The 13,723-nt window shown below is 45.5% G+C and overlaps 1 protein-coding gene across 1 annotated transcript in view; it reads right to left on the bottom strand.

Moving 5' to 3' along the window:
- LOC111969283 (matrix metalloproteinase-15) overlaps window positions 1-10,931 on the bottom strand; it is a 20,727-nt gene extending 9,796 nt beyond the window's left edge. Inside the window, 5 exon segments of the mRNA XM_070445294.1 lie at window positions 2,317-2,528; window positions 2,530-2,622; window positions 2,716-2,838; window positions 3,277-3,425; window positions 9,836-10,931. Coding sequence (XP_070301395.1) covers window positions 2,317-2,528; window positions 2,530-2,622; window positions 2,716-2,838; window positions 3,277-3,425; window positions 9,836-9,961 — 703 coding nt within the window. The 5' untranslated portion in view covers window positions 9,962-10,931.
- Between the last annotated feature and the right edge of the window lie 2,792 nt (window positions 10,932-13,723).

The following is a 13,723-nucleotide window of genomic DNA, read 5'->3' as shown; positions in this document are numbered from 1 at the left end:
ACCACTGACACTTGAGCTGTGACCACAAGCAGGAAGTGTTAACAGAGTTAGACGGGTTACTCAAGGGGGGAATGGCAGACAACGAGCGGAACAGGCCATTCAGGCAGCATCTCACACAATGTGTCTTTATTCATCCTCTAACTAACCGTGTGTTGATTCAGGAGCCAGAACACTTCATTAATTAATGCTACAAAAGGCACTGGAAACATGACAAGCTAGTAGTGTAGACTTAGGTAACTGAATGAAAGACAGACATGTACTGTACATGGCTTCCAAAAGAATGTGTCTAAAATAGAAAGCTCAGGGCTGGGGTTGGGGCTTGAGCTTAGGTTGGAGCTGGCGCTAGGGTTGGACCTGGGGCTGGAGTTGGGGATTGGGCTGGAGTTGAGGATTGGGTTGGAGCTGGACCTGGGGTTGGAGCTGGGGATTGGGTTGGAGCTGGGGATTGGGTTGGAGCTGGGGATTGGGTTGGAGCTGGGGGTGGGTTGGAGCTGGACCTGGGGATTGGGTTGGAGCTAGGGCTTTGATTGGAGCTGGGCCTTGGGTTGGAGGTGGGGCTGGGGTTGGGGGGGAAGTCAAGGGGTTTTCCCATTTTGATCCTGGTTATTGGTCCCCAGAGCTGGCCAAGTGAGGAACGCAGTTACCTCATTCTCTCTGAGACTACATGGTGGTGGGGCAGTAGTCTATATGTTCAGACAGTAAGATCCTCCCATTGGGATTATGAAGTCAATGGACAAAAATGTGCTTGTTGAGGTTTTTTAATGGTGCTCTCTGTAGATAAAGTGGTTGGTCTAACGTCTTTTGATAAGCATCAAGACACGCACTCCTTGTACCCCAATCAAAGCCTGCCGCTGTACCAGACAGACTGACAGTGACGCATTGTCACTGCAACATAGTGACCGCCACMTCAACCGCCCTCCACAAAGAACATCCTGTGGACACTCACCAAAAAATTGCCTTGAATTGAATTGACCTACTGTATCCTATAGGTTCACCTTTGAAGTTGGTTCTAAGTTTTAGCATGATACTTTCCCAGCGAATGACACATTTTTCCTTTCCAGTTTTAATTGACCTTTGACCTGATSTGTGGGCCATCTWGTCTGAAATGAAGGCTGAGGGTGGTTGGTGAGGTGACTGTAGGGATCGCTCTATTATACTGACAGACAGCATCGTGTGGTACTACATTWTGTCATGGCTTCWGTCATCWGAGGAAGTTGAGATGTTCAGCATTCCTCCTTTTGTCAGCTTCATGCTCCCCTCCCCTCCCCGCCCCTCCCCTTCCAACTTTTCCTCCAACCACAATCTGTGACTTAGCGGGGAATCAGCACACCCATGTGACTCTAAAAATATACGACAGGATACAGAGAAAGAACGGGAGAGAGAGAGAGAGAGAGAGGGGAAGAAAGAAGGCTCTGTAAGGTAACCCAGACAACCATGTGGCTCACAGAAGAGCAAACGTATCTCTCTTCCTCCTCACTAAAATGAACACAGCAGCACATATCCCTGTCTATGAGCCTAATGAATATACTTGCAACTTTGTTAGATATCAGTGTGTAATAACCACAACACTTGTCAAGTGTGTTTAATCTTTGCCAAAAATGTCCTTAATGTGCCACGAACACTTAGTTGACCTTTACTTTTAGAATTTTCGTGGTTTAAAAGATCGTTAAAAGTAATGTGTCAGAGAGTTTTAAAGACCCAGGCTACATGAGGATGCAACAGTGTTAAAGACAGGGTCAACTCAAAAACCGGTCTCCCACTGTGGAATTACCTCAACACCCTCGCTGTGGCATTTAGAATTCTCTGTGATCTGTTTAGTAACACCTCCTACTCTCCTGACCTCACCAAGCATTACCAATCCTCTGCCATCTGCCTCTGCTATGACTGGCTCAGGAAATMACAGCCTTCGCCTCCACAAGGCAGGAAAAACCCTCAGTCACTCACCAAGAACCTTTGGTTAATGATTGAAAGTATAAAAAAGGTCGGATTTAGAAAAAAAGAATACTACCATTCCTTAAAACACGGCTTTGGGAGCCGGTGGGAGTTGTAAGGAAAAGTATGACGTCATCCATCTAACTTTGAAGTTTAAMGGAGGTAATGGAGGAGTAAAACTGCAAAAAAAGTCAACAAATGAGTGATGATGTGGTTTGTCATGGCAACTATGGTCGAACAAGTGGAAGGTAGGGAAAGACCAGCTGAAGTAGATGAGGAGAGAGGAAAGCAGGGACGTTYRGTTTAATTCAGAAGAATGTACAAGAAGTAACGGTTCTGGTGTAGAGCTAAAGAGACCGGTGTCCATCCACATCCATCACCTACCTTGCAAGTTCCCATTGCCGATGGTCCACGGCTCATCAGAGTCAAAGTGAGTATCACCYCCCATACCAGGACCAGGYAAGTAGGCGTGGGCCAGGAACCCGCCCTCGCCATCGAAGGGTGAGCTGTCTCCATGGAAACCCGAGGCAAAGAAGATCATGATGTCAGGCTCCTTCCTGCGGCCATATTTGATCTCCTGGTAGGGGATCTCATCGAGTCAGCGGGGTCACCTTCTGCCACACCTTGAAGGCCCTACGGATGGCCTCATACGAGTTGTACTCCCCGATCTTTGGTGTGTAGTTCTGTATACTGCAAGGGAAGAGGAGGAATCCAAATGAAAACTCATTTGGAATTTGGTTATAGATGAAGAWTGACCAAGATGAAGTAAATCCTGTTATTTACCTGTAGGTGAGGTGGCTCTTGTTCCATTTGTGGCCAGTGAGTGCATAACGTTTSCGCCGAACGTTGGTCTTGATCTGACCCCCAAACTTGTCTGGGACTCCACAGCGCGGCCTCCGCATGGCTCTAGGAGGGGACATCAGGGTTACACTCCCCACTCCTCTARACAGTGTCACACTGAGGTTTTATGAGATACACTGCCCATGATACCAGCCCAGGTGCTGTACCATAGAACAGTTCATGTGTTTTATGTGCAGTAACTGATCTGTGGGTTCAAGATAGGCCGCCCCTAAAGATAGGAAGACATTGCTCCCTGTTGGGGTTTRGCTATCTTCACCCCAGACCAGACAACCTCACACTCCTATTAACTTATCACTCCAAAGCTCAAATCCTTCCATCTCCCTCATACTGCACAGATCCATTACAAACTAGGAAGTGAAACCATTAACATGATTGGACCCCATAGGCATCAGAGAGAGAGASAGAGAGGTCTGGTTCAGGAGCATTAGGATGGCAGTAATGGGAGTAACGACAGAGCACAACAGGGAAGGAAGTGTGACATACGTCACCGTGCCGTGGTCCATCGCGCCGGTGACCTGCAGGCCGTAGAAACGCTGCATGTCGCTGACGGCATTGGAAAGGATGTGAGCTGACCGCATGGTGGACATCTGTCTGCTAGCCTGAGGCAGGTAGCCATACATCCGCAGCCATGACTGAGAGAGAGAGAGAGAGAGAGAGAGAGAGAGAGAGAGAGAGAGAGAGAGAGAGAGAGAGAGAGAGAGAGAGAGAGAGAGAGAGACTTGACACTATTCAGAGTGTACACTGCTAAGGACGCGTTTACACATGCAGCCCAATTCTAATTCTAATCACATCAGTTGTTTTTCAGAGCTGGTCTGATTAGTCAAAAGGCCAATTAGTGAAAAAAAAGATCCGAATTGGGCTGCCTGTCTAAACGCAGCTTAATAGGCATTCAGAACAGCGTAACTGCCGTGTGGGGGAGGAAGACATGATGGGAGAAACCTGATACAATCACAGACTTCAGATTGACCGTTCCACCTGTTAAAGGGATATATAATACCACCACAGGCTGTGCCAGAGCGTCACYGCAGATAGATCTACAGATGGAGACACTCAACAGGGTGGGCGAGGAACTCTATCAGCTAAACCATCGTGAAAGAGAGCGATCAGGAACTAACCAGGCGCACCAAAACGACCACCCCTCAACCCTCAGCGGATGGGATATGCCTGGGAGGTGAAGGATAAGGAGAGGCAGGGTTGGCTTTTCTCTGAAGCCCACGCTACTGTATAGGAGGCTACTGATCTTTAATTATGTAATTAGTGCTAATTACATAAGAAGACCCCCCACACATATACTGTAACAAGCACAATTAACCCTATACTGTGGTTGCTGAATCKTCGCCCTGCCTGCTGTAACCAATATGGAGGCAATKACAGGACTAGTGATTGAGAGCAGGGTTAACACAGCGGGTTAACTTTATGCATCTCTGAGTTTGATTACACACAGCTGTGCCGAGACACCATTTCGTTGACAGCAGTTTGTGTCCGAGAGATGATAAATCCCAGCGCATGAACCAGTGAGGAAAAAGCAATAAATCAATATTTTCACTGAAGAAAAAAGACACGGGKAACACGTGGCATACATTTCCTGATCTTCAAAAGAGCCATTGAACATCCAGTGAGATGTTTTATCTCTCTGCCTTGAATCATTCTGCYCCACTTCCATCTGTTAGAAAAATCTTTAGACGCCACATGGAAGGAGATGTGAATGGCCACACTTTTGTTGACGTCACTCCTCTGATATTTGTAAGCCTGCCTTGTGTGACTGAGTGTGCGAAGCGGCCACATGATTTACACAAGAATAGTAACAATCTCCGACCCTGTCACACAAGCAACCATGGACATCATGAGAAACTCTTAAAGACACACCTCCTCCCAGAGCAGTACATTTGTGAAATACCAGGTGGTGGGGGGGGGGTGATTAGAAGTGGACATATCCCTACCATACAGGCACTGGACTGAGCAGAGAGGAGGGGGAGAAGTGCTATAATGCCCACTTCACTTCTAGCTAAGAACCAGGCCTGGGTAGCTGGGGCTCCCTCTGGTTTCTGGCTGGCATGACCTCCCCGTTCCAACCCCCCTGCTTATAGAAGACACTGGCCTTTGTGGTCCCCTCCCTCTGCTGTGGACCAGGACTGAATAGCCGGCCCTGTTTCTGGGCACAGGCTGAATGTAAACCCCTCTTTCTCCAGGGCACCAACTGGAGCTCCCAGATCCCATGCTGCTGCTGCTGCTTCTGGAAACACGGCTGACGAGAGAGCCTTGAAGAGAGACACTCTCTCTGCTCTTCCTCTGCACTCTCTCCAGCCTCTTCTACTTTCTTCCCCTTCCTTCTCTCTCTGATATCAACTTCCTCTCTCTTTCCTGTCACATTCTCAACCCCCTACTGGCTGGCTACCTCTATATTTTTCTGTCTTTCATACAAATTCAGGCAGATACTTTCCCTATATTTTCATTGTATATCGGTGGAAGCGGAGAATGGCTAGTTTATAGTTGATTAAGGTGGGATCCACCTTATCTTCCAGATAAGGGCCCCTTCACACAGTCTGAGTCTGGGGTTCTGGAGGGTGTAGGAGGTGAAGGGGTGTGTTCATACAAGACGGAAAATATATTATCCCAGCTTGTAAAATACACAACAACCAGGTTTCTATTCTCTTTGACATAGTTCGGGACAGTATTTATTGAAGGGCGTTGGAACCAGAGAAATAGGCTACACCACATTATAGATATATGAAAGCACCCTTTAAAAAGTAAAATGCTTCAATCTGTACCCTACCCTTTAAGAATCATCTGTAATGAATACAAAGCACGACTATGGTTCCAGGGGGGAGTGAAGTGCTGGACTTCCTTTAGTCCAATCAGCCACCCTGTCAGCAGCTCCTTCAGCTCCAAAAGGCCCCCTGAATCCAGCAATTCACAAGGAATTGTAAAACGAGCCTCACTCGGTGTGTGTGTGTGTGTGTGTGTGTGTGTGTGTGTGTGTGTGTTGTGTGTGTGTTGTGTGTGTGTGTGTGTGTGTGTGTGTGTGTGCATGTGTGTGTGTCTGTGTCCCACACAATGTCAGCCAAGACACTAACAAATGGAGATGCTTTTTATCCCTGGACTTGGTAGCCTGCCATCTTTTGGTCCTAACCTCCAGCAGAGAGAGAGAATAAGGAAGGAGAGAGACAAGGGAGGAAATAAAAAACACACACCGGCACTGTCCTCCTCTGTAAGGGAGTGTCTTGTGAGAGAGAGAAACAGAGATGGAAACAGAGGGAAAATTGGAAACAAACAGAGAGAGAGATGGAAACAGACAGAGAGAAAGTGAGAGAAGAAAGAGAGAGAGAGAGAGAGAGATGGAAACAGAGAGAGAGAGAGAAAGAAAGAGAGATCCAGAGAGAAAAAACTGGGAGAGAGAGATCCGGAGGGAAGACAGTCACCATTAGAGGTTAATGGCATTTCCCGTTCTCATCGCTACTCATTAKCTCTCGCCATGGCGATGAAAGCTCGCTGTGCCCATGGCGACGGGCAACCTCAAGGGAACACAAAGGAACTGGTTGGAATACAGAGAGTAGGCATGCTGCAGATTCCATGGATAAGCAGAAATAGAGTGAGGCTGGCTCTGCCAACGTTAAGGGTTAAACTGGGGATAGAGATAGGGTTTCAGGAAGCAATATAGTCGGCCTCCTGTGTTCTGCAGACTTAATAAACCCTAGCCCCTCTCCACCTCTTCTCCATGCTGGTCTCTCTTTCTCCCTCTCGCTCCCTCTTTTCACTCGGAAACAGTCCTCTCCAGACAAGAGCTCTCATTGTTGCTCCTCAGCTGCCTGGGAGTCCTGCAGGCCTAAATGTCTCTCCTCTGTTTGTGTCCCATTTGGAAAACAGCCGTCACACTTACCCATCACATGCAGTACAGCTGAGCAAGCCGCCTAGTTCACACTTTRTTTCTCTCCCTCTCTCTATCATTTATCACTCTCAAACACTCCCACTCCATGTCTGTTCATCACACAGTGTAGGAGTCCAGCCTCTTCTGATATGTCAACCTGTAGGTGCAGGGAGGGAGCTGATGACCATAGTGTCAGTGAGAAAGTTCAGTAAAAATGCAAAACGAGGGAATCCATGCAAGACAGATCTCAGCTGAGCTCATATGCATATTACTCCTGCATGCCGATGAATCACTTTATATTGAATTGAATGGAGAGAGAATATCAGCTATAGGCTAASAGTAACAGTTTAGCGAAGACACACACAAAGCTTGAAATTCTCAGGTGAACACCAACCCACACCTTGAGGACAGACGTTGGCAGGTAGGCYTTGACTAACAGGCTGTCTGTTCTCGTCAGTCTCCACCCCTTCTTCTTTCAAACCATCCCTCAGTCAACAGGTCTCCCTGACGACAATTAAAGACCCCATTACCACCTAAACATTACAATGCTAATACTCAGCCAGGATGTGGCACGTTGGGACAAGAAAGGCCCCCCGGTCTTTTTGTCTGGTAAACAATGGCTGCCGGGTCAGCAATAACAACCTGTATATGAGCCTCAGGCCTCATTGTAATCCTTCAGTCGAGTCAGTCACCAATCTGCCTCACTCAGAGTGCACTCAACCAAAACTCAGGTAAGAATGCAGTGGCACACATTGCCCCGACCCATATTGACTAATGACAATATTGGATTTTCCTCAGCACAGTGTTTCAATCTAAGAGTCTGTACTACATTCATTAGTGGATGATTTATTATGTGACAAGAATGTTTTATACACCTTTATGGGTTTGTCTTACATTTACATTGTCTCTCCTAAATATGCCATATTATAGTATTATAATGCTATTATTACATTATAATATTGGTAATATACCTTGTTCTAACAGTGCATCTCCTTTTCTCACATCAGCTGTATGTTCTACTGAGAGCCAGGCCAACAGTGAGCGGCTGTGGACCACTGTGGCCTCACCACACACAGCCTAACACCCCAGAGACTTACCCAGTCCTACACTGCACCACCACAACACGGCCACACTGGTCTGGTGGCAGCCACATCATTTCATGTGAGAACCCCATCGGCATGGTTACTAGGGCTCTGAGAGTCTAGTGTCACATAAAATCACATTAAAACAAATTATATGTATTTGGCAGTGGTAAGTCCATTGTGAAAGTTGGGACAATAAAAAGTAGACCTCATCTGGCCTGTCTGAAAAAAAAGAAAAACGGTGTTTCCCATCCATGACGATGCAGGAGAACAACTCCTGATCTCTCACTGCATCGGAACCTTCCAGCTAGCACAAAGGTGCTACGGTATATCTGTTAAATCGGCCACAGGCCCCACAGGTGGGAGAAATGTGTATACACGTGTGTTGGCAAAGGATCCAGGCAMATTGTGGTYGTTCAGACTGCCTCACGTGGGTACGTTTTAATACTATGACTTCAAAGTGGCTTAACATTTTTGATCGTCACAACGCAACAACCGACCTCAACTGCAGTGGCCCGTGAGAGAGAAAGAAACAACGTGTGCATAACTGACCCCTTCATTAAGCCTTGACCTGACGGGAGCGGCTAAGCACTAAAGTCAACACAGCATGGTAAAGTGGGTGCAGCTGGGACAAAGTCCACAAAAACACAGACCMATACAATAACAAAGGAGAAAGGGCATTACAAACATTCAATACTGCTCCGCTGGGTTGAAACTGTCCCTCCACATTCAGCTGGTGTGTTGTAAAGGAAAACTAGAGGGGTTTATTCGTCTCTACACATTTGTTGCTACATTTTATTCCCTCTGACACACGTTTATTGCTAAGCTCTCCGCCCCAAACATTAGCCTACATCTCAGCTCACTCTCACCTATCTCCGCCCCAAACATTAGCCTACATCTCAGCTCACTCTCACCTATCTCCGCCCCAAACATTAGCCTACATCTCAGCTCACTCTCACCCATCTCCGCCCTAAACATTAGCCTACATCTCAGCTCACTCTCACCTATCTCCGCCCCAAACATTAGCCTACATCTCAGCTCCCTCTCACCTATCTCCGCCCCAAACATTAGTCTACATCTCAGCTCCCTCTCACCTATCTGGAGCAGGTTGGGAATCAGCACTGCCTGCTGCTGAAGACAGAAAGAGTGACGGTCTGGAAATGAACCGTGAAAGCATTTGCCTATTCCCCCCAACATTGAATCATTCAGTTGATTCATACTTTATGTCCAAAGCAGGGGGAAACTAGTGAGATGAGCATGGCTCAGTCCGTGATGCAGKTATKTTTTCAGGTACTGTTGTAGTATTTCAAGAAAGCAAAACAACCCTAACTGTTGGAAGGTAAAGTGCTGGACCAATACTATGGATATGTGCTTACAGAATGTGGTTATAACAGTGGGATTACTTAACCTGACCCAGAGATCCTCTYAGAACAGCAGCTTTCCACATATGGTGCTGACTGCAAGAGTGTGTCAGTGTGTCAGTGAATGAGTAAGATTTGTGTAGTTTGGCTAGCAGCATGGCCTTTTTGGGGAGAGGTTCCAGCCCAGGAGGACCCTGTTGGCAGGGCACAAGGGATAGTCCTGTTAATATTGGAACAGCTAGTCATAAGCAGGATATGCAGCTTGGTGTGCTGGATTGAGTTCCTCAGACAGAATGAGCTGGGTCATTAAGTTCAAAATGTGTGTGTAAAAGTGCCCAATTTGCACACATGAATGCCTTGTGAATAAGCAACATTTATAATAGTGATCTGACTTCTTTGTTTCAAGACTGGAACAAACTTGACCAAACAAATATTTTGGTTTTCTTGCAGAAAATAATACATAATTGTTATTTTCGGACCAATTGTTATTTTGGGCGCAAGGTTGTCAAGGTTATGCGCGACCATCTCTTTTGAAAGATGGGCAGTCAAATAGCAATGTATAGCAATGTCAGCAAAAGTTAACTGGGATTTGGTGAGAGCTTTTTTATAATTTGTATGTGTTTTGCAGCATAGTATGATACATTAAAACTCGTTTTTGTATAAACACTACAGCATTGTTGTAACACAGGAAACTTTCTGAACATTGACAGTTTCAGGGAAGATGATCCAATTACCTCTGCATTAAAAGCGTCATCCTCTCCTCCGTGTGTCCCGAGACAGGTGACCCAAAGCACGAGGAGAGAGGGAACTAAAGTCCGTCTCCAGAGTAACCAAATCCAGTTTTCCCATGAGGATGCCATAGCCTACTCTTGGCTTGCCTAAACCCCGGACAAGGAAATGGATACCTTGTCCAAGTGTCCACTGTGCCACTGGGTACAAAAACGCGCTTCAAGTTGTTAAGAATAGTTTATGTTGGTCACCTTCCAAGGAGTCCCTCTGAAATYCTGTAAATTTTAAGAGGAACAAATATTAAATTTGCTATGGCGAGGTCACCAATAAAGACAGTGACATTCATCAACTCCGCCAGTATCGCTTCCAGAAAACAAGGTTCCCTCGAGTTGCCAGAGGTGTTGCAGCTGTTCGAATGGTTGTCCTTTTGATTGCCACACTACAAGTCTTCTCAACAGTTCTGTTTGAATAGACCACAATCCCAGGAGGGGGATCAGAGAAGTATTGCACTGTTGCCAGGATTTCTAAAAAGCTTGGGTAGCCTATTATTGCTTGCGGGCGTGTCCCAATTGTATTCACATTTCCATATCAGGACGTGCGGATAGAAAATAATTTCCTAACAACCAGCTTTATGGTAAGTGACATGTTGGTGTCACTGCACAGAAGCCAGCTCACAAAGCACGCATAGTGACTTTAATCTTAATATGTCAGTCATTTACTGAACTGCTGTGTATAACACGCATAATGTTAACAGAATAAATGAATTCATCTTGCAAATGTGCAGATGAGCCCAGAGCAACGGAAGACGGTTAAATAAATATCGGGTCCAAGTTTGTTGACAATTATTTACGGAACCTGACAAAGAAGTTGAAGTCAGCTGCAGCTGTCCAACAKTAGTGCAAATCTAGCGCTGAATTGCGGCGAGTCTTGTGAAGATTTTATATGATGGTTCTCTGCCCGTTAAAATCCAAAATTTTCTTCCAGTTTTCCTGGACTCTGTCCACCGCCAGGGTGGATTTAAGTGCGATTTATGGAGCGGGGCAGCTCAAAGCTGGACTGGCTGCTTCACCAGTGACTCTGTACCTTGTGCGTCGCGGTCAAAGTCGTTCCTCCAGCTATCGGATGTAGCCCCCCACCCCGTTAGCGGATGTAGCCCCCCACCCCTTTGGACACTATCGACCTCGTATATGCTACGGATTAGTATTTTGATGGCATTTACGTTTTCAGAGGTTTCACAAAACGTTTTTTTTATATTGTCATTGGCAGAATTCATTCATCTTCATAGTGTAAAGGGTTGCGTCAATCGAATCTGGTATCAGGATAAAATGTGATTCAGAGTCACCGAATATACTTTTAAGTATTTTTATTTAACTCAAGCGATAAATGGTAAATGCAATTTCAATCCTCACAATAGTTGGAATTAACAAATAGCCTAGCCCTGAAAATGATTATACTGTAGGCCTACTGCCTGGTAGCTCTAAAACTTCGATTCACCTCTCTAGCCTAATTGACCATTGGCAGAAGTGTCATGGTGAACGAGATAACGCTTTAGTAGGCCTACTTTATGATTTTTTTGGGCCCCTCTATTATTAAATATATTATTCATAGTCTATACCAAAATTGAATGCCTCAGGAAGGGACTAGCAGCAGCCAGGCAGAGCACTCATGGTTGTCAACAACAAGCCAGTAGCAGAGGAAATGTGTGCCAACAGCTGGAAAGACACAGGTGAGTGTATATCAGCCCTCATTAGTTCTGTCACATTCAGCCAACTCCAATGTCTAACCTATGTCCTGTCCTGACTTCTGCCTAATGGCAGCTGGGGACAGAAATGTCTGTAGGGTCAATGGAGCAGTCCTCCCCAAAGAAAGTGGATTCATACCTCAGTAAGCAGCCCAATACCTCCTCTCCACGAGTAAGGCTGCTTTCCAACAAAGGAGGCACATTCTGGTTATATCCTCGCCTGCCTAATAACAGGAAGTTCACCTTTATTGGATATTGCCTCAGTCTCACCACAGAGTACACAGGCAGTGTCATCACATTTGATGCACGGGATGTAGCTCACTGGCGTACCACACATCCTGCATTCTCTCTGCCCCATGGAAATATGTGTATAATTACAGGAAATGAGCTTTAAAAATGCTAAATTCTCTCAAACTCATTGCAAAATGTGTAAAATAGCATGAGATTAGCTATAAAACTGTACATTTTTCTCTTTACCCCATGGCAAAATGTGTAGAATTGCAGGAAGATAGCCGTTTCCCCCCCAAAAACGTATACCTTGCAGGGGCCCCTGCGAAACTGCTGTACGCTACTGATGTAGCTACATATGTTATTGCTTGCAATAACATAGTAGGTTAGTCATTTTAAACATGAGCAGAGCAAGGACCTCTGTGTCTGCGGTGTGCATGTGCACCACCACCTGAGAATGTGGCCTCCCGTCCCATGTGTCCAGCCAGCCGCTAAACATGCTGATTGATAAAGCAGTGTCCAGAGTGGACTAAGTGACAAAACAAAGATGTGGCTGGAATGAATGGCCACAGCTGTACACTGGGTATGTATGGCTACTGGGGAGGACTAGGACCTGTGTTTCTGTCCCTAATAGGGCCRGTATTTATTAAGCCTCTCAGAGTAGGAGTGCTGATAGAGGTTCAGTTTTGCCTTTTATATCATAATGAATGAGATTATTATGGACAGAGACCACCTTATGCTAGATCAGCACTCCTACTCTGAGACACTTGGTAAATGCGGGCCATGTAACTTTACCTTGAAACGGCTTCAGTAGAGTTGAGAGAGATTTGGTTATCTCTGGGCGCCCTCTACTGGCATTGACTCTCAGTCAGGTGTGACCTGTAGTAGCCATGAACGATGGCTCGGCATCATCGGCGTGGCTGTCTTGTGTCATAGGTAGACTGTGATTCATTGGAGAGGTCGGTTACCAGTGTAAAATGAAGACTCTATGGTTGTGATGGTGATGATAGCGATGATCAAATGAATCATCAGAAAATGTTTTTTTTTCTTCCTGCCGCTCCTAAGTGAGCATTCACACTTACAAGTCAGCCAAAGCCTTATGCAATGACCAATGCAAACCAAAACGCATTACAGGATTTTGTATTGAGCCTCAATAAAGTGAAAGCCAGGGGAAAGAGGATTTTACTTGGAAAAATATAATATCTCCCCAGTGGTTTAGCCAGCCAGAGTCCTCTAATCATTACTGGCTGTGGAATATCAGTCCAAAGAAAACACCTTCTCTAGGGCAGTGTCTACTATTATGACAGACCTCCTATAATAGTGCTAACCCAGCAGCTAGAACAAACAACCTCTGTTTACGTTTGTTTGGCATTTAAGTTTGTTTGTCATAGACCACATGACAGTGATGAAAGAATGTCAATGCGCAGGTAAGTGTACAGCAGGGGTATAAGTCGAAACAACACAGTCAAACTGTGTAAGTATCTGTCATATACTGTATCTACTTCCTCTTTGATTCTATTTGCTCACACATCACTTCCTTAGAATGCATATACACCTCTCTTCTTCCTCTGCACTTCTTTGAGTGCCTTCGTTAGGACCCATGTTCTGTTCTAATAATATTTCAATACTTTTACCCTGAACCTTGACTTCCCAGGTTGATAGGTACGTTCTACTTTGACTTTGAGACACATGGTTATTACTACACTCAAAGATGTATTGCTACAATAATCATAATTGCATTAATTTGATTCAATTTGAGTATTTACAACTAGTATTCAGTGGTGACAGGTAAGTGAGAAGATGGGTTATTTACACAATTATAGCAGCATTTCCTCTTACCTTGCTTGAGGGCCATTTACTGTAAGGTCACATGAAAGATGCATAGGTGATGAGATTGAATTTGGTTGTATTAAAATGGATTGTT

Source organism: Salvelinus sp. IW2-2015, linkage group LG10 (genome assembly GCF_002910315.2).
Source record: "Salvelinus sp. IW2-2015 linkage group LG10, ASM291031v2, whole genome shotgun sequence".
NCBI lineage: Eukaryota > Metazoa > Chordata > Actinopteri > Salmoniformes > Salmonidae > Salvelinus > Salvelinus sp. IW2-2015.
The sequence above is the reverse complement of the archived record's forward strand: the minus strand, read 5'-3'. Positions and strand labels throughout refer to the sequence as shown.